Genomic DNA, 21,810 nt, shown 5'->3' with positions numbered 1-21,810 from the left:
TGACAATGAGGACTAGCAGGAGCAAGAGGAGGATGGATTGCATCTATATGGCTTGTCACCACCAGATAGAACTTGTACTTAGTATTAGGACTCGGTGGTTTAACTAGTCACACCACATGGTCAGGAAAAACTTCTGTCCCTTGGAAAAAAAACCCTGTCCCTAGTTGCCGTTTAATTTGTGCAATGTCTGAAGTCATGGCCATGTGCTTGGTAGCTAGCTAGCGACAATCAGGCGAGACATACCAGGCATTCCAGGAGGCGCGCCGGCCTGGCGATGACGATGAGGATCTTCTTTACCAGCTCTTTGATGAAGTTCACCTCCTGGCTCTCCGACCGGGACGTGGACTATAGATACAGAGAACAGGACACACTCGTTCAACATTTCACACGGACCTGTGAGCTGCTCACTGCTCGGGACTGTAAGCACCATTAAGTGAAAGGGAGGGAGTATAATAGGAAGCATGCATGAGGGGAGAGGACGTTGAGAAATACAGAACATCTATAAACAAGTCATTAATAGTTACAGATTAGAAATTGTGCGACGAAAATGACTTTGAATACCAGGGGTAAGGGAGCACTGTAAACCAAATGAATTTGGTGAAAGAATCAGTTTGATAGTTTCAAAGTACTGTGCAGTAATGTGCACCGACATTGTACTTACAGTGTACTTATTACTACGGTAAAAGGTTGATGGCTGCTAAAGTTAACCAGTGATATTCCCCATGGATAGCAGGTGGCACCACACTCTATACTACCCTTTACACTTGCCTCATCTCCTTTCCTTCATTATTCCAGATTTTGTAGAGTAGAGGACACAAGGAAAGAAAACCCCTTTTGCATTACATTCATTATTATTACACTATTGAGATGTACCGAAAATGTCACCCACCTCCTGGAAGAGCCTCTCCAGCTTGTCGGTGAGCTCACAAAAGTAGCGTGACGTGACGTGGCCCAGGCGGCTCTTCTCCAGGCAGTCGCGGACCAGCTCGATGATCTGGTGGTGGGCGAAACCCAGCACACCGTCCGCCAGCGGCAACACGCTCTCCGGGGAGCTGGTCCGGATGATCTCCTGGATCCTCTCCTCCATCTGGGCTGTGGCCTGGAGAGACACAGAGGGGTGGAAAGGGTTAGAAGTAGAGAATGTGTTGAGAGAGGGTGACAAGGTTCAAAGGTGAAAAAGTCCAACTCTCAGCAACAACTGTTAAAACATTAGTATTTGTTTTGATAACAAATAACCATTGTTAATGCTGGAATCCTTAGATGTTACATCCATTTTTGGACTTATAAATTAATGATACCCATCGATTCTTGAATAATATAACTTATAAATGCCTCATGCGCTTAGTTCAACTGTCGTACACCGTTAGAACCCCAAATATAAGATTGAAAACAAGGTAAACAAGTTAAATGTAAACAAACACTGTATAGCTGCAAAACATGGTTAAAACTATACATTTGATATTATGGGGGGGGTTCAATTTGTTATTGTTTCAATTAAGGATTCTAGCTTGAAGGCAATACGACATTATAGATCTAACTCAGTTGGCTCCTCACCTTTGGAAAGCGTTCCTTGTAGACATGGTTCATCATAATAATCTCATGATCACAACAGGATGGGGATCTTCCAGGGCTGCAAATACATAGAAATACAAAGGAAGGATCAGTAATTATATTACAACATGTATATTACAGCACAAATACATAGAAATACAAAGGAAGGATCAGTAATTATATTACAACATGTATATTACAGCACAAATACATAGAAATACAAAGGAAGGATCAGTAATTATATTACAACATGTATATTACAGCACAAATACATAGAAATACAAAGGAAGGATCAGTAATTATATTACAACATGTATATTATACATACAGGAAGGATCACAAATACATAGAAATACAAAGGAAGGATCATACAAAGGAAGGATCAGTAATTATATTACAACATGTATATTACAGCACAAATACATAGAAATACAAAGGAAGGATCAGTAATTATATTACAACATGTATATTACAGCACAAATACATAGAAATACAAAGGAAGGATCAGTAATTATATTACAACTTGTATCTTACAGCACAAATACATTGGTTTGAATCAAATCCCATTTGAAAACTATTCACATAAAAGTCTGTAAAAGGAGGATACTATTCAGCGACTGTTATCCCCGGCATCTATAAAGGTGTGTGCCCGGCCTTCGTACGTACCTGAGACTGCGCGAGCGGGGTCGCATGGGCGTGGTCCCCCTCCGTCGGTCATCCCCAGCGATGCTCTCCGTGCAGAAGTGCTTGGAGAGGAAGTGCAGCTCGTCCGGCGTGGGCTGGAAGGGCAGCTGGTGAAGCTTCTCCTGTGATGAACAGGACGACTGGAAATGAAATGAATATACATTGAACGAGAAAAGATAAAAAGAAGAACGAGAGGCTAACGCTTTGATTGACGTCGTTGCACGAGAGAATGGCAGTTACCAGGAGAGCGTGTGCTTTTTCTGACTGCTGTGTTCATTTGATTGGGCACATGTTCATTACGGCACTTATTCCCTTTTACAGTGTCTCCAAAACGAAGGACTGAAACGTATGGGTGCTGAAATGGCTGTGACGGTACATGAAAGCTAACAAATTACTGTGAACTTTCCCTTTTCTTCTCAACACATTGTTCTGAAATAAAATCCAAAAAGGATTCATCTTCAAGTGAGCTGCAAAGACCTGTAGCAACCAGATGTGTAAACATAGCCTGGACAAACACAGTTGCCAGTCTTACTCCTTCTCTATAGTAAATTCTCTAACAGTAATCTTCACCAGCCTCCAACAAAACATCCAGTATTTATCGACTCTAAATGAATGTCCTCATAAAACTTGTCTGTAAACAAACAACCCATTACTTTGTGTGTGGAGGCGTGCTTACTGGGCTTGTGTGTGTGTGTGTGGTCAATCCTGCGTGTGAGTGTGACGCATAGGTGTCAGAGTTGACCGTTTCCTGCCTGTGTGATTTGACTTTGTCAGTAAACAGATCAGAGGTGTGGGTGGTTATGTGCGTGTGTTTCTGTATGTGTGTGCAAGAGTGCGTGGCCACGGATACGTTGCCGCGTGTGTCTTTGTTTATGTGTGGGGCATAGCTGTTGGCTTTGTGTCAGGGCCATGTTTACTCCCTAAAAAAAAACCTGCTGACCCTAAACACATTTCTGGTGGTATGTCAACCTGGGAGACCCTAGCAGGAGTATCTGTTCGCCCCTCATCTGACTTCCAATAGCCTACAGTACAGCACCGGTCACTGAAGAACAGACTAGAGGCAGTCTATCAAATTATCATTTCACATTGAAACATCTTGATTCAAATTCATTCTTACATTTCCAGTGATTTGGTATCTGTATTTCTTGGGGGCGGGATGGAGACGGTTTTCCATCGGTATACTGTATGTGAAGGGGTTTAGGTTTAACAACCTTTTTGGCATTGCTTTAAAAAAAATCCAGCTAACACATGTAATAACTCATTGAGTTGATTCTTAAGTAATTGTAGCAAAGTGAGTGGTAAGGTATGGTACGTACAGAGACAGTGGAGCTGGGTGTATTGGTGCCATAGCCAGAGGAGGGCAGAGATGCCAAAGACCAGCGTCGTCCATCCGTCCTTCTCAAACACACAGACAGACAGAGGCAGACGTCACCATTAACTTTGAACCCTAAACCCATCCATTACTAATCAGGAATGAGAACTGTAGTTATGAACAATATATTACAATACCGATGAATGATGTTCAAAACAAGAATACTCAGATATCCAGGATTATACATAACTGCCCCTATTTGACTGAGCTTATTTTTAAAATGTACAAAGTGAAATCTGCAAAGGCCTAAAAATCAAAGGTTCTGGGTGACCTTTGATCTATGTGCAGTAATGATCAGCGGCATGTCATATGCAACCTTCACTTTTCTGACGGAAAAGGCAGAAAATATTCAGCTTTTCAATAGCCTACTGAAGCAGACCTCTGCTACCTGCAACAAACACCTTATTGCCTTATTTTGCACTAACCAATAACACGGAACAAGAAAACAAACTCTCAAAGGAACAACACATGAGACTACATGTAGGGACAGATACAAACAAACCAAAAGGGATTTTTCATGATTCAGATCTAATGGTACAGTGGATTCAGAAGGTAATCAGACCCCTTGACTTTTTCCACGGTTTGTTATTAATTAATTAATTTATTTAACCAGGTAGGCAAGTTGAGAACACCTTTATTTAACCAGGTAGGCAAGTTGAGAACACCTTTATTTAACCAGGTAGGCAAGTTGAGAACACCTTTATTTAACCAGGTAGGCAAGTTGAGAACACCTTTATTTAACCAGGTAGGCAAGTTGAGAACGCCTTTATTTAACCAGGTAGGCAAGTTGAGAACACCTTTATTTAACCAGGTAGGCAAGTTGAGAACGCCTTTATTTAACCAGGTAGGCAAGTTGAGAACACCTTTATTTAACCAGGTAGGCAAGTTGAGAACGCCTTTATTTAACCAAGTAGGCAAGTTGAGAACAAGTTCTCATTTACAATTGCGACCTGGCCAAGATAAAGCAGTTTGACACATACAACGACACAGAGTTACACATGGAGTAAAACAAACATACAGTCAATAATACAGTAGAAACAAGTCTATATACAATGTGAGCAAATGAGGTGATAAGGGAGGTAAAGGCAAAAAAAGGCCATGGTGGCAAAGTAAATACAATATAGCAAGTAAAACACTGGAATGGTAGATTTGCAGTGGAAGAATGTGCAAAGTAGAAATAAAAATAATGGGGTGCAATGGAGCAAAATAAATAAATAAAATAAAATAAATACAGTAGGGAAAGAGGTAGTTGTTTTGGCTAATGTAAGTGGGCTATGTACAGATGCAGTAATCTGTGAGCTGCTCTGACAGCTGGTGCTTAAAGCTAGTGAGGGAGATGAGTGTTTCCAGTTTCAGAGATTTTTGTAGTTCGTTATGTTACAGCCCTATTTGAAAATGGAATTTCCCCCCCCTTCAGCAATCTACACACAATACCCCATAATGTCAAAGCAAAAACAGTTTTAGACATTTCTGCAAATGTATAAATAAAAAAACTGAAATATCACATTTACATAAGTATTCAGACCCTTTACTATGGACAATTCCTTTGACATCATGGATGGGTTTTTGCTCCGACATGGAGTGTCAACTGTTCGAACCTTATATAGACAGGTGTGTGTCGTTCCAAATCATGTCCAATCAATTGAATTTACCTCAGGTGGACTCCAATCAAGTTATAGAGACATCTCAAGGATGATAAAAAGAAACAAGATGCACCTGACGTCAATTTTGCGTCTCATGGCAAAGGGTCAGAATACTTATATAAATAAGGTATTTCTGTTATTTATTTGTAATAAATTTGCAAAAATGTTTTAAAAAAACTGTTTCGGTTTGTGATTATGGGGTACTGTGTGTAGATTTTATGAGTAAAACTTTTTTTACATTTTTTAAAATCAATGTTATATAAAAAGTAAAGTGGTCTGAATACTTTTCCGAAGGCACTGTATACAGTACACCATAATTACCTCGTATCCGCGCATATCGACTCGGTACTGGTACCCCGTGTATATAGCCAAGTTATCGTTCCTCATTGTGTATTTATTATTACTTGTTATTACTTTATTACCTAACATGACCTGCCTGGTCTGTGGCAAAGACTGTGAATCATAACAATAAAGAAAACTCTATTCAAATAAAACGTGTTGAGTGAAGGTAGAACAAAAATACCTTTCAGGCTATTTGTGAAAGACTGAACCCTTGAACCTGTCTGTGATTTATATATCTGTATAAAGAGCCAGTCAGAAGACAGTGAGATCCTGCCTTCGCTTCTCAAAAGAACCGTTAACTGTCTGCATCAGACCATAATAGCACCAGAATTTGGTTTTGTTGTAAAAAAAATAATATTATAAATCAAGATTCGTATTTCCTTTGTATCCCACATTTGTTATGATGTCTGTCAGATAATTACCAAGAGAAAGCAAAATGATGACCGAGTTGAAGTATGAATTACTTTCAGGAAATTGTTAAACGAAACAAAAAAAAACATTTTATTCCTGCTGATGATAGTTGAGCAGAGGGACTAATAGAACATGCATTTCCTTATTACCTTCGTGCAAAGGAGAAGTGGGCTGAGGCACTAGGAGAGAAGTTTCTGGGGCTGTCTTGAGGACTCGTTCCTGTTGTTCAGAGGAAAAGCAGACAAATAAGGGAAGATTAGAAGTAAAAAATTAAAATTAAAAAACATTTCATAAACCTGAAATAAAAGCATTTGAAATGAATGAAGTTAATAATAATAATAAGCCTAGAGCATAGAATCAAACTTATACCAAATTGGGAGTTGGTCTAAGCACTGTCACATTGATATGAAAAACCATAGAAAGTCTAATAAACCAGCATAGATAAATTCCATTTTTTCATCAATTTACTCTTAGCTATTTATTGTACTTTATACCGCATTTCAGATTTGATTGTGTTTCCTTGTCTCTTATCTGATGGAGCGTAATCTAGGAAGACTGAAAGCCTCTCAAATGGGACTGCTCTGCTTGAATCAGTAACTACATAATATTAACAATCTACATCGGCTTCGATTCATCGGGAGACACACAAGAAATGTCACACACTGAAAAAACTTTTAATTCTTTAAAATTGCAATATAAAGTTTACGTGCAATTGTCCCAACCAATGAATAATTCAATTTATACCCCCCCCCCTGGTGTCAGTCAAAAAGCAAAAAGAAGTGTGAAATTACCCCTCTTTTTTTTTAAAAAAGGTCTTTGTCGACAGAGGAATATCTCAACAGACAAAGACAATTTATTTAAATGGCAGCTGGTTCTCATGTGTTGTAAAAGCTGCACACACAAAATAGCTGAATATGGAACATCTGAAAGCTACGAGGTGTAAAGTACTTTCAGCTCAAGGAGCTGGGGAAGAATGGACTTCTGATTTGCTTTGCAAATGTGCTAGTTGTAAGGCACCACAAATGCATGACAGGTACTGTACTCTAGAAATACATGAAAGGTACACTACCTGCCTAGCACTAGCATGCTGATTAAAACTAATTATTAAAAATGTATGGATTGAACGTGGAATAAAGACCTGTGGGCTACATGTGTACAGGGACAATACAATCTACTGTTAGAGTTGTCTATAGGCTAATACCGTATTCTAAATAGCTATGTAAATGAAATGGCACAAACAAAGACAGTCTGGGTGAAGACATCTGGCAATAAAATACACATTTTCTGCCATCCATAAGGTGATGGTTATAGCCCTTAGCTAACAGACGCGAACATTCGGGGTCTTGGGGTTTTATTGCAGACCTTAATGTCCCATAGTGGAGCCTGAAGCGTCCTCTACCAGGGCAGCCCTTCAAATTATTCCTCTATCCCTCTATCTCTCCAACCCACCATCCATATGGACAGTGTGCACTTATTACCCACAACCCTACAGTTTTGTGGCTACTCAACACATCAAACAGCGGGGCTTACCCCAACGACAGCAATTAGGCTTTGTGTTCACTCACCGATAAGGTTAAGAACCAACCATCGGTTCAACGTTAATTAGACATAATGAACTCTGTAGCCGAAGGGGGGACAGTTAATAAACAGTTAATTAACTAAGGCCAAAGATGTCCAACCCCTGTGACGAGTCTGACGATAGCGAACTGGCTTTGCGGTACTGGGGTAACAATGGTGGTACTGGGGAACAGAGCGAGGCTAGTTAGATGGTGATGAATGTCACCTGTTTAATTGTGGTGTAATTTAATCACAGCTGATGAGCATTAATAAATAATCACCAGAATGGGATAGAATACACCTGAGGAAAAGGAACACTTAACCCAATCCAGATGGAGGTCAAGTCCATTATTTGAGATTAATCCTGTATAATCAAATTCTAACAGCCATGTAGACACAGGATAATATAGATGAATTTTATGTGTTTCGAGAAAAGGTACCGGATTGTTATTTAAACAGTAGCAGTCGTAATAGAGTACGGGGAGCAGACTTAATCTAAACCAAATACTGTTTATGATTCATACGTAAAAAAAAGAGTACACTAACGATCCAGAATTCGTAATAGCTAAATGTCCCTTTTTCAGGACCCTGTCTTTCAAAGATAATTCGCAAAAATCCAAATAACTTCACAGATCTTCATTGTAAAGGGTTTAAACACGGGTTCGCATGCTTGTTCAATGAACCATAAACAATTAATGAACATACACCTGTGGAATGGTCTTTAAGACACTAACAGCTTACAGACGGTAGGCAATTAAGGTCACAGTTATGAAAACCTAGGACACTTAATAGGCCTTTCTACTGACTCTGAAAAACACCAAAAGAAAGATTCCCAGTGTCCCTGCTCATCTGGGTGAACATGCCTTAGGCATGCTGCAAGGAGGCATGAGGACTGCAGATGTAGCCAGGGCAATAAATTGCAATGTCCGCACTCTGAGACGCCTTAGACAGCGCTACAGGGAGACAGGATGGACAGCTGATCATCCTCGCAGTGGTAGACCACGAGTAACAACACCTGCACAGGATCGGTACATCCGAACATCACACCTGCGGGACAGGTACAGGATGGCAACAACAACTGCCTGAGTGGCACCAGGAACATACAATCCCTCCATCAGTGCTCAGACTATCTGCAATAGGCTGAGAGAGGCTGTACTGAGGGCTTGTAGGCCTGTTGTAAGGCAGACATCACTGGCAACAACGTTGCCTATGGGCACAAACCAAACGTTGCTGGACCAGACAGGACTGGCAAAAAGTGCTCTTCACTGACGAGTTGCGGTTTTGTCTCACCAGGGGTGATGGTCGGATTCACATTTATCGTTGAAGGAATGAGCGTTACGCCGAGGCCTGTACTCTGAAGCGGGATCGATTTGGAGGTGGAGGGTCTGTCATGGTCTGGGGCGGTGTGTCACATTTAACTAGGCTAGTCAGTTAAGAACACATTCCTATTTTCATTGACGGCCTAGGAACGGTGTGTTAACTGCCTTATTCAGGGGCAGAACGACAGATTTTCACCTTGTCAGCACAGGGGATCCAATCTTGCAACCTTACAGTTAACTAGTCCAACGCTCTAACCACCTGCCTCTCATTGCACTCCATGAGGAGCCTGCCTGTTACGCAAATGCAGTAGAAGCCAAGGTAAGTTGCTAGCTAGCATTAAACTTATCTTAGAAAAAACAATCAATCATAATCACTAGTTATAACTACACATGGTTGATGATATTACTAGTTTATCTAGCGTGTCCTGCATTGCATATAATCGATGCAACGCTGGGGGATGATTTAACAAAAGCACATTTGCAAAAAAGTCGTTGGAAAAAAGCTCAATCTTTGGACGAAAGCTCAATCTTTGGACGACTGTACCTAACCATAAACACCAATGCCTTTCTTAAAATCAATACACAGAAGTATATTTTTTTAACCTGCATATTTAGCTAAAAGAAATCCGGGTTAGCAGGCAATATTAACCAGGTGAAATTGTGTCATTTCTCTTGCGTTCATTGCACACAGAGTCAGGGTATATGCAACAGTTTGGGCAGCCTGGCTCATTGCGAACTAATTTACCAGAATTTTATGTAATTATGACATAATATTGAAGGTTGTGCAATGTAACAAGAATATTTAGACTTAGGGATGCCAATAATAAACGTTTTGTTTTCGAAATGATAGTTTCCGGATTCGACCATAGTAATGACCCAAGGCTCGTATTTCTGTGTGTTATTTTGTTATAGTTAAGTCTATGATTTGATAGAGCAGTCTGACTGAGCGATGGTAAGCAGCAGCAGGCCCGTAAGCATTCATTCAAACAGCACTTTCGTGCGTTTTGCCAGCAGTTCTTCGCAAGCACAGCGCTGTTTATGACTTTAAGCCTATCAGCCTAATGGCTGGTGTAACCGATGTGAAATGGCTAGCTAGTTAGCTGGGTGTGCGCTAATAGCGTTTCAAACAACACTCGCTCTGAGACTTGGAGTAGTTATTCCCCTTAGTCTGCAAGTATTTGTGGAGCGATGGGTAACGCTGCTTCGAATGTGGCTGTTGTCGATGTGTTCCTGGTTCGAGCCCAGGTAGGGGCGAGGAGAGGGACGGAAGCTATACCGTTACTCTGGCAATACTATAGTGCCTATAAGAACATCCAATAGTCAAAGGTATATGAAATACAAATGGTATGGAGAAAAATAGTCCTATAAATACTATATTAACTACAACCTAAAACTTCCTACCTTGGAATATTGAAGCCTCATGTTAAAAGGAACCACCAACTTTCATATGTTCTCATGTTCTGAGCAAGGAACTGAAACGTTAGCATTCTTACATATTTCTCACATATAGCTTTTTTACATGGCACATAATTGCACTTTTACTTCTCCTACACTTTGTTTTTGCATTATTTAAACCAAATTGAACATGTTTCATAATTTATTTGAGGCTAAATTGATTTTTATTGATGGATTATATTAAGTTAAAATAACTGTTCATTCAGTATTGTTGTAATTGTCATTATTACAAATATATATATTTTTTAAAATTATTATTATAATATTTAATCGGCCGATTAATCGGTAGTGGCTTTTTTGGTCCTCCAATAATCGGTATTGGAGTTGAAAAATCATAATCGGTCGACCACTAGTCTGGGACCTGTTGGATCGGAGGATGAGGGCTAGGGCCATTCCCTCCAGAAATGTCCGGGAACTTGCAAGTGCCTTGGTGGAAAAGTGCGGTAACATATCACAGCAAGAACTGGCAAATCTGGTGCAGTCCATGAGGAGGAGATGCACTGCAGTACTTAATAGAGCTGGTGGCCACACCAGATACTGAATGTTACTTTTGATTTTGACCCCCCCCCACCCACCCTTAGTTCAGGGACACATTCAATTTATGTTAGTCACATATCTGTGGAACCTGTTCAGTTTATGTCTCAGTTGTTGAATCTTGTTATGTTCAAACAAATATTTACACATGTTAAGTTTGCTGAAAATAAACAGAGTTGACAATGAGAGGACTTTTCTTTCTTTGCTGAGTTTATTTTCCTGAAGAAAAGAGCTGTGAACGATATGTCAAAGTAAAATGGGTACAGTAGGCACACACTCCGGCTTTGCCATCACCTAAATGCCAAAACGGTTACAACCACTGCAACTAACATGATAACTGGAAATAACGGTCTTACCAAATGTACATGTACCTGCAATACGTCTGTGCCAGCCAGTGAAATTCTCCCATAGTTCAGCCCTGTCATTACCGTCACTACGTCTCACATAGTTCATCTTAAGGAATGAGCTCTCTAGCAAGGCAAGAATGTCTGACTACGCAAACAGAGGGCCGTTATCAGTGTTTGGCCTGTCAGGAAATAAAACACCCAGGCTGGAATAGATTAAATCCACCCTCTCCTCCCTGTGCATTTCCTTCGTGAGGCCTGCCACTTCTTGATCCATTACAATCACAATCCCTGCTGGTTCCAATGCCAGCGCTCCGATAGCACAGAGCACTCACCCTTTTTAACCATTGGCAGCAGAGACTCGTCTTTGGCTGTACCACGAAAAGCCTATTGTTTACTCAAGCCTGCTTTTGCCTTTTGTCTTATGTGCAACCCAACTATAATGTGCTGATTTATTATTTTTCACTGTCAATGTTTTTAAGTATGATTCTGAAATAATGCAGTTAGACTGCCTTCAGTTTACAGTTTGGACCAAAGTAGCCTAGACTCACTTGCATCTGGACACCAGGCTACAACTAAAACTTTACTAAAATAGTTGTACCATCAGAGAGATGTGCTGTATTTCGCATCGTCTTACATTATTTTCAGATTCCATCCTCCTTTGAAATCAGTTTCAATGAAAGCATTTGCCATTATAATAAAAAATTATTGGAAAATATTTCTTGCAGAAACAGCTAGTTTGTCACTTTTGTTGTAGAAGACAGGTTGCTAACATTTCAGACCGTGTGTTGTGGCAAAGGTCTACAGAGAGAGCGAGACAGAGGAGGATCTTGCGGGTGGCTAATGAATCAGAAACAGATTGCACTCCTGAAGAGTTCCGTTTCCAGACTGCTTCTGCATTTACCCACAGACAATGGCCTTCATTCAGGGGTAGAACACTGGCCAACCAAAGCCTCTTTGCAAGCACAACATTCATTCTGTCTTTTACTCAATCGGACACTTCACACACACCCATCAATACAGATGCCTGTACTGTACAGTACAACAATTATTCACACACAGACAAGCCTTACCTGTATGCGATGAGAGGGGGGAGTGAGGTCGCGGAAGCGCCGAAGACTGACCACTTCCTATCAGGCTTTTTCTGTTGCTCGTCCTGCAGCTATGAAAACACAGACAGTAAGAGGTTAGACAGCTAAACTGGTGAGAAAGAGGCAACAAAGCCTCATTGTCAGCCAGTGAGTCAGTCAGAGTGTTTTATTGTCTAAGTAAACATGCCAGATGTAATCGTAGCTACTTAAGATGCACTTGACATTTCACTGCACCAATACATCACTCACATCCACAAAAATGACTTCCAGTACACACTGTAAAAGAAAAACATTAAAGACATGGAAACTCTTCAACACTTTTTCCCTCGTTCTTAGTTTGATATAGGTTAGCACTTGGAGTATGATGAAGTTGCCCTAGATGCCATTTTCCCCCTAAGGGAAGGCTAGGGCTGGAGCAGAATAAGGTGACCCTACATCTGTGGGGAACTTCTACCTAGAGCTTTGCAAGTCCACATAACCCAATTCTAGAGGCCCAGATCTCTCCTATAGGTCAATGTGACCCACCAGATATTCCCCTATAGGCCAATCTGCCACAGAAGGTACCACCAAATAATCTCCTATAGGCCAATGTGACCCACCATGGCTGCGTTAACGCACGCAGCCCAATTCTGATATTTTTCCACTAATTGGTATTTTGACCAATCACATCAGATCTTTTTCAATGCTGATCAAAAGACCAATTAGTGAAAAAAATTATCATAATTGGGCTGCCTGTCTAAACTCAGCCCATGTCTCTCCTATAAGCCAATGTGACCAACCAGATATCTCCTATAGGCCAATCCTGTCCTAGCAGGCCCCAACCAGCAGGGTCCATTAAACATCATTATAACCCCCCGAGCACTATATGACCAGGCAGTCTCAGCAACATGAGTAACAGATTCATAATGAAAAACGTCCTCATTACTGCCTCTGGTTAGTCGAAGATGGGCCTCGTCTGTGGATTATTACACACTGCAGACCTGATTCTACACCCGGAGGAAGCTAAAAATACTGCACAGCTGGTAGTGAGCAAATTCAGTTAACGGTGACTTTCATGTAGAAAGAGGTAAGTGATGATTCTATTGGGGAAGGTCAATTTGCATATTCATTGAACACACAAAATATAGGGCTAGTCAGGGCTGGCACAATTACCGTATACCTGTGTAACTGACGTAACTGACGGTTATGGATGAAGACAGTCGTGAAAATAAAATAACCGTCATAACCATAAAAACTCTAACGATCAGCTGACTGAAGCCCCATTTCCATTCACCAATATGTGACTGCAGCTGGCTTCGCTATCGTCGCTAGCTAGCAAGATGTTGAAGAATTACACATACACAACGCATGTCTCAATTGTCTCAAGGCTTAAAAATCCTTCTTTAGCCCATCTCCTCCCCTTCATCTACACTGATTGAAGTAGATTTAACAAGTGACATCAATAAGAGATCATTGAGCTTTCACCTGAATTACCTCGACACCGGTGCCCCTGCACATGGACTCTGAACCGGTACCCCTTGTATATAGCCCCGCTACTGTTATTTACTGCTGCTCCTTAATTATTTCATTTTCTTATCTCTTTCTTTTAAAAAAAAGGTATTTTCTTAAAACTGCATTGTTGGTTAAGGGCTTGTAAGTAAGCATTTCACCTGTTGTATTTGGTGCAAGAGACAAATACAATTAGATTCATCTGGTCAGTTGATGTCATGGAAAGAGCAGGTGTTCTTAATGTTTTGTATACTCAGTGTATTTTCACTACAGACATCAATACCCACATCGTGCTGCAGTATATAGCTTTCCCAGATGACATAGAATGAGAAAATACCCCATTCCTTAAAACATGGGACAATTCACTGCAAGGTCAGACCTCAATGAGACTGTTATTGCGCAACCTCCAGCTCAGCAGAGAGCCATGTCATTTCACAGAGTATTATGCTGACATTGAAGCACATTTCATACAGTGTAAATATAACTAGACATCTTGTCCATTTCAGTGTTTTAGGATAGGAGCTGAGGCTTTGATAGAGAGCGAGTGAGAGTACGGCGCAGTAGTGTGCCGCATCATGGCTAGAGGACAGTGTCATTCCACAGACGAGCATATACAGGAGTATACTCGGTGTGTCACACACACGCACACTGGCTGTCTGTCAGGTCTGTGGCGAGGCAGCTGCTACAGTTGACATTGCACCAAGGGGTGCTCCGATCTTAATGCTCTCTCAGTGAGGAGTCACTGCCATGTGAGAGGATTGCATTAGGTGTGCTTCAGGCATTCACCCCTTCTCCTCTGAACACTAGCCATTTTTCTGCCGTAGGATTTTCAACATAATGGCTCAATTCCAAATCTACCCTTGGCACTTCACATAGATCTGAAAGGCTTTGTAGAATCAATAAATCTCAATCTTGCACTCCGATAGACTAGGTGAGGGAATAACTACATTGTTTAAATTCAGCCATATTTCCACATGCTTCAATATGGCTACCATTGTTCCTGTACCTAAAGTAGGCAAAGATAACTGAACTAAATGACTACCGCCTCATAGCACTTCTGTCATCATGATCTGCTTTGAGAGGCTAAGCAAGGATCATATCACCGTCACCTTACCGGCCACCCTAGACCCATTTCTTTTTCTTTTCTTTTTATAAATTCTACCCACTTATCTCCCAAATTTTGTGGTATCCAATTGTTAGTAATTACTATCTTGTCTCATCGCTACAACTCCCTTATAGGCTCGGGACAGACGACCTGGAAGCCAGCCGCACCAATTTGCCAGAGGGAACACCATGCACCTGGCAACCTTGGTTAGCTTGCACTGCGCCCGGCCCACCACAGGTGTCGCTGGTGCACGATGAGACAAGGATATCCCTACTGGCCAAACCCTCCCTAACCCGGACGACACTAGGCCAATTGTGCGTTGCCCCACGGACCTCCCTGTCACGGCCGACAGAGCCTGGGCATGAACCCAGACTCTCTTGTGGCACAGCTAGCGCTGCGATGCAGTGCCCTAGACCACTGCACCACCCGGGAGGCCCTACACCCTAGACCCATTTCAGTTTGCACACAGACCATACAGGTCCAGAGATGACGCAATCGCCATTACACGGCCCTATCCCATCTGGACAAGAATAATACCTATGAAAGAATGAGTTTCATTGAATCATGACAGCCTAGGACATCCACATCCGGCTTCTTCACCTGTGGGATCGTCTGAGACCAACCACCTAATGAAACTTAGGAGTATTTATGTCTGTAATAAAACCCTTTTGTGGGGAAAAACTCATTCTGCATTGGGTGGGCCTATGCCCTCCTAGGCCCACCCATGGCTGTGTCCCTGCCCAGTCATGTGAAGTCCATAGAATAAGGACTAATTAATTCATTTCAATTGACTGATTTCCTTATATGAACTGTAACTCAGTCAAATCTTTGACATTTTTGCCGGTTGCGTTCATATTTTTGTTCAGTATACATCTCAAAAGCTGTTACAGAGGTGCCAATGTGAGTAAGTCAACTATAGTTTGTTTGAATTTGTGAATATCCTAGCTCCTTGCACATGAAGGAACCATTGCATGTCCTTCCATGTTATCATAGGGACGCTTTTGGTGGAATTTGCATTTAAGTGAATCAATAGCCACGTTATAAATCAGCAGAATCCTACATTTATTTGTGGGCTTAGAGAACTCACTAAACTCACTTCCAACACATAATCCACAGGAGTATGTTGTTTGTTTGGCTTGGACACAGGCCCCCATAATACCATATGCTTTTTGTCTGATTATACCAAAGGACAATAGGATTTCAGAGATGGCAAAATAATGCTTTCACAGAGCCAACAGTGTGACATGGTCATAGAGGATAGAGAGATCGTTTTCTAATGAACAAGCCAATTTATCTTTAAGTGTTTGTTCATGTGGAGGCTGGCTGATGAATAACAATAATGGTAGGGTTCCGTCTTATACAGCTGTCTTCAACTGTGGAATGAAGGAATTACGAAAAAAGCCTCACAAGATATGACTTGAGGTGGTCAAACAGTTGTCATTAAGTCAGCATTGTTTAGATTTGACATAAGAGGGTCATACATGCTTATGACAAGTCTTACAAGCCATGATAATAATAAGAACCACATTATCCTTGTACAGACTTACCAACTGGTAGAGCATTAATAACTCTATGGAAGGGTTTGAGAGAGAAGATATTATATTATGTCTATGGATTAAAACGGTGAAATGAGTTGGCATTACCCTTATGTCAAACTCATTAAGGGATTTTCACCTATGGAAACTCCTGGTCAGTCATGTGGCCCGGTCCATTTCACAATGGGCCGGGCCATTGTGAAATGTCAATCAGGAGAGCCTAGACCAAAACCAAAGAACCATCAGAAGAAAACTAAACCCAAGCCCTATCTTGGCTCTTTCTTGGTGGGGACAGAGAACTGCTGTCATCAGGTGGGGACAGAGAACCGCTGTCATCAGGTGGGGACAGAGAACCGCTGTCATCAGGTGGGGACAGAGAACCGCTGTCATCAGGTGGGGACAGAGAACCGCTGTCATCAGGTGGGGACAGAGAACCGCTGTCATCAGGTGGGGACAGAGAACCGCTGTCATCAGGTGGGGACAGAGAACCGCTGTCATCAGGTGGGGACAGAGAACCGCTGTCATCAGGTGGGGACAGAGAACCGCTGTCATCAGGTGGGGACAGAGAACCGCTGTCATCAGGTGGGGACAGAGAACCGCTGTCATCAGGTGGGGACAGAGAACTGCTGGCATCAGGTGGGGACAGAGAACCGCTGTCATCAGGTGGGGACAAAGAACTGCTGTCATCAGGTGGGGACAGAGAACTGCTGTCATCAGGGTCGTATTTATTAAGGAACAGCGTAGCAAACATTTTTCAACAGAAAACAAAAACAAGCGTTTCTTATTGGACAAATTCAAGTAAGTCCTCCCTATTTCGGGTACGTTCTTCAATTTGGTGCCATATGAATAAGACCCAGGATGTGGCTCCCAGCCATGAAACATTCATCAGGATAGCCAACTGAATAATATCCGGCTCCCATGTGCTCATTCAACGAGGATCAGGTTTAACCCAGTCTATTTACACCAAGAGAGTGCCACCCTTCTGCCCAGTGGACACACCCACAACGGCCCATCTCTGCACACACACACCCCTAAAGTATTGTGATCAAACGTCTGCTCAATCTACTCCTGAAGTCCCCCACTCTATGTCCCCATTCTCATAGAGAAAGTTTACCCCCACAAAGCAATCAGAACAGTCTTTAACTGGAGAGGCAGTTACCGGGCCAGGCAACAGCAACATGATTCTAGCTAGCGTATTGTTTTATGGCAGTTGGATGGTGGTATGCTTTGCCACTACACAGTACAGGCTAGGCTATATTAGGGATATTGTGCCACTCTTGGAGTACAAATGGACATTGACAAAGGCTTCTCTAATGTTGAAAATCAACACCCATTTTAGAATGACAGCCTTCATCAGTGTTATTTTCCTTTGACATGGTATACAGCTCAGAATGACAGCCTTCATCAGTGTTATTTTCCTTTGACATGGTATACAGCTCAGAATGACAGCCTTCATCAGTGTTATTTTCCTTTGACATGGTATACAGCTCAGAATGACAGCCTTCATCAGTGTTATTTTCCTTTGACATGGTATACAGCTCAGAATGACAGCTTTGAAAGGGGGAGAGAAAAGTAAGAAACATGATTGTCTAATGATGCTTCAAACTGGGGATAAAGGAGCCCTGGGCAAAGATGATACAGAGAAAGTAGGCCAGTGCTGACTGTAAGCTGTGTGCTGCATGCTGCAGATGTATGAGATTCCTGGAACAGCTCCATGCTAGGTTTGCAAGTCTCAGTGATTTGCAAAACCCGTCTGTCGTAGCCTCATTCACTGGCGCTGTTGTTCTCCATGTGAATTCGGCACTTCGCTAGCTAGCCAGCCATCGATCTCTTCCGCAATGGAACTTAGCGGGGTTTTTTTGCGTGAAAAAGGTAATGCCAGGTTTAGGAGCTGTGACAACATGTGACCCGTTTCAGAAAGCAAGGTCACCGGCACTACTTCAAAAGGAAAGACATGTTAACTTCTTGGTGTCAGGGGGGGCAGTATTCAGTAGCGTGGATGAATAAGGTACCCAGAGTAAACTGCCTGCTACTCAGGCCCAGTTGCTAATATATGCATATTATTAGTATATTTGGATAGAAAACACTCTGACGTTTCTAAAACTGTTTGAATGATGTCTGTGAGTAAAACAGAACTCATATGGCAGGCAAAAACCTGAGGAGAAATCCAACCAGGAAGTCAACTATTTGACAATCAAATATACAGTGTCTATGGGGTCAAATTGCACTTCCTAAGGCTTCCACTAGATGTCAACTAGTTGGGCCCAAGCTTGCTGTACAACATTAAAACCTATTCAGTCTGTCTACAAACAGGCTCGTAAAGTGCTTGATAGGAAGCCCAATAGCCATCATCACTGTTACATCCTCAGAAAGCATGAGCTCCTGAGTTGGGAAAATCTTGTCCAATACACAGACGCATGTCTTGTCGTGTCTTCAAGATCCTAAATGGCCTTTCTCCCCCTCCACTCAGTATTTTTGTTAAACAGAAAACCCAAACATATGGCAGCAGATCCACAAGGTCTGCCATGAGAGGTGACGGTATAGTTCCCTTAAGGAAAAGCACCTTTAGTAAATCCACTTTCTCTGTGAGAGCTTCCCATGTCTGGAATACACTGCCATCAGACACACAATTGCACCACATATCACACTTTCACAAAATGCATGGATGCAAGACATGGATAAAAGTCAATCAGATTTGTGAAAATAATCCCTAGCTGTGTATTGCCGCTTTCCATGTTGTCAGTTGTCTGTAGCTTGTGAGGTGTGGAAACACTTTGTTGCTTTTATAAATTTTGTCTGCTTTTTGTTCTGTTGCTCTGTCTGTATGCTACGTCTTGCTTGTCCTATGTTGTGCTGCGTGTGCTCACTGCTCAATGTTTGTCTATATTGTAATTGTTTTTAATAATAATAAATTAACTGGCTGGCTAAAACAGGCACTTTTACTGAAACGTTGCTTAATGTGCACTGTCCCTGTAAAAATAAAATAAACTAAAACAGTCTTTGGAACCTTGTTTGATGCTTCTACTGTGAAGGAGGGGGGAATGGGAGCTGAATGAGTCGGTGGTCTGGCAGAGTGGCATGAGCTGACCACGCGTGTTCACGTGAGTTAGCTTGAGTTCCATTGCATTTCTGAAAACAAAGGAATTCTCTGATTGAAACATTATTGAAGATTTATGATAAAAACATCCTGAAGATTGATTCTATACATTGTTTTACATGTTTCTACGAACTGTAATACAACTTTTGACTTTGTCTGAACTAAGTGATCGCGCATTGAGCATTTGGATTACTGGGCTAAACGCGCGAACAAAAAGGAGGTATTTGGACATAAATTATGTACTTTATCGAACAAAACAAACATTTATTGTGGAACTGGGATTCCTGGGAGTGCATTCTAATGAAGATCAAAGGTAAGTGAATATTTATAATGCTATTTCTGACTTCTGTTGACTCCAACATGGCGGATATCTGTATGGCTTGATTTGTTGTCTGAGCGCCGTACTCAGATTATTGCACGGTGTGCTTTTTCCGTAAAGTTTTTTTTGAAATCTGACACAGCGGTTGCATTAAGGAGAAGTGTATCTATAATTCCATTCATGGTAGTTGTATCTTGTATCAATGTTTATTATGAGTATTTCTGTAAATTGATGTGGCTCCCTGAAAAATCACTGGATCACTTCCGGCGCCACCAGAGATGGCCGCCTCGCTTCGCGTTCCTAGGAAACTATGCAGTTTTTTGTTTTTTTACGTGTTATTTCTTACATTAGTACCCCAGGTCATCTTAGGTTTCATTACATACAGTCGAGAAGAACTACTGAATATAAGATCAGCGTCAACTCACCATCAGTACGACCAAGAATATGTTTTTCGCGACGCGGATCCTGTGTTCTGCCTTACAAACAGGACAACGGAGTGGATTCCATGCAGCGACCCAAAAAAACGACTCCGAAAAAGAGGGAAACGAGGCGGTCTTCTGGTCAGACTCCGGACGCGGGCATACCGTGCACCACTCCCTAGCATTCTTGTTGCCAATGTCCAGTCTCTTGACAGCAAGGTTGATGAAATCCGAGCAAGGGTAGCATTCCAGACGGACATCAGAGACTGTAACGTTCTTTGCTTCACGGAAACATGGCTCACTGGAGAGACGCTATCCGAGGCGGTGCAGCCAACGGGTTTCTCCACGCATCGCGCCGACAGAGACAAACATCTTTCTGGTAAGAAGAGGGGCGGGGGCGTATGCCTTATGGCTAACGTGACATGGTGTGATGAAAGAAACATACAGGAACTCAAATCCTTCTGTTCACCTGATTTAGAATTCCTCACAATCAAATGAAGACTGCATTATCTACCAAGAGAATTCTCTTCGATTATAATCACAGCCGTATATATCCCCCCCCAAGCAGACACATCGATGGCTCTGAACGAACTTTATTTAACTCTCTGCAAACTGGAAACCATTTATCCGGAGGCTGCATTCATTGTAGCTGGGGATTTTAACAAGGCTAATCTGAAAACAAGACTCCCTAAATTTTATCAGCATATCGATTGCGCAACCAGGGGTGGAAAGACCTTGGATCATTGTTACTCTAACTTCCGCGACGCATATAAGGCCCCGCCCCGCCCCCCTTTCGGAAAAGCTGACCACGACTCCATTTTGTTGATCCCTGCCTACAGACAGAAACTAAAACAAGAGGCTCCCACGCTGAGGTCTGTCCAACGCTGGTCCGACCAAGCTGACTCCACACTCCAAGACTGAATCCATCACGTGGACTGGGAGATGTTTCGTATTGCGTCAGATAACAATATTGACGAATACGCTGATTCGGTGTGCGAGTTCATTAGAACGTGCGTTGAAGATGTCGTTCCAATAGCAACCATTAAAACATTCCCTAACCAGAAACCGTGGATTGATGGCAGCATTCGCGTGAAACTGAAAGCGAACCACTGCTTTTAATCAGGGCAAGGTGTCTGGTAACATGATCGAATACAAACAGTGCAGCTATTCCCTCCGCAAGGCTATCAAACAAGCCAAGCGTCAGTACAGAGACAAAGTAGAATCTCAATTCAACGGCTCAGACACAAGAGGCATGTGGCAGGGTCTACAGTCAATCACGGACTACAGGAAGAAATCCAGCCCGGTCACGGACCAGGATGTCTTGCTCCCAGGCAGACTAAATAACTTTTTTGCCCGCTTTGAGGACAATACAGTGCCACTGACACGGCCTGCAACGAAAACATGCAGTCTCTCCTTCACTGCAGCCGAGGTGAGTAAGACATTTAAACGTTTTAACCCTCGCAAGGCTGCAGGCCCAGACGGCATCCCCAGCCGCGCTCTCAGAGCATGCACAGACCAGCTGGCCGGTGTGTTAACGGACATAT

At 42.1% G+C, this 21,810-nt stretch overlaps 1 protein-coding gene across 5 annotated transcripts in view; it reads right to left on the bottom strand.

The window, feature by feature from the left end:
* LOC112230789 (microtubule-associated serine/threonine-protein kinase 3) overlaps positions 1-21,810 on the bottom strand; it is a 177,950-nt gene that overhangs the window by 27,219 nt on the left and 128,921 nt on the right. For 4 of the 5 annotated variants that reach the window (XM_024397078.2, XM_024397082.2, XM_024397081.2 and 1 more), the window contains 7 exons: positions 12,286-12,374; positions 6,153-6,222; positions 3,552-3,630; positions 2,218-2,375; positions 1,555-1,630; positions 890-1,099; positions 244-345 (listed from right to left, as the gene is read on the bottom strand). In XM_024397078.2, coding sequence (XP_024252846.1) covers positions 244-345; positions 890-1,099; positions 1,555-1,630; positions 2,218-2,375; positions 3,552-3,630; positions 6,153-6,222; positions 12,286-12,374 — 784 coding nt within the window. The remainder of the gene's footprint in view (positions 1-243; positions 346-889; positions 1,100-1,554; positions 1,631-2,217; positions 2,376-3,551; positions 3,631-6,152; positions 6,223-12,285; positions 12,375-21,810) is intronic. The other variant, XM_024397079.2, reaches the window with a different exon arrangement.

The sequence above is a fragment of the Oncorhynchus tshawytscha genome, linkage group LG33, assembly GCF_018296145.1.
Source record: "Oncorhynchus tshawytscha isolate Ot180627B linkage group LG33, Otsh_v2.0, whole genome shotgun sequence".
In the NCBI taxonomy this organism is placed as follows: domain Eukaryota; kingdom Metazoa; phylum Chordata; class Actinopteri; order Salmoniformes; family Salmonidae; genus Oncorhynchus; species Oncorhynchus tshawytscha.
Note: the sequence above shows the minus strand (reverse complement) of the source record. Positions and strands in the feature narration are given on the sequence as shown.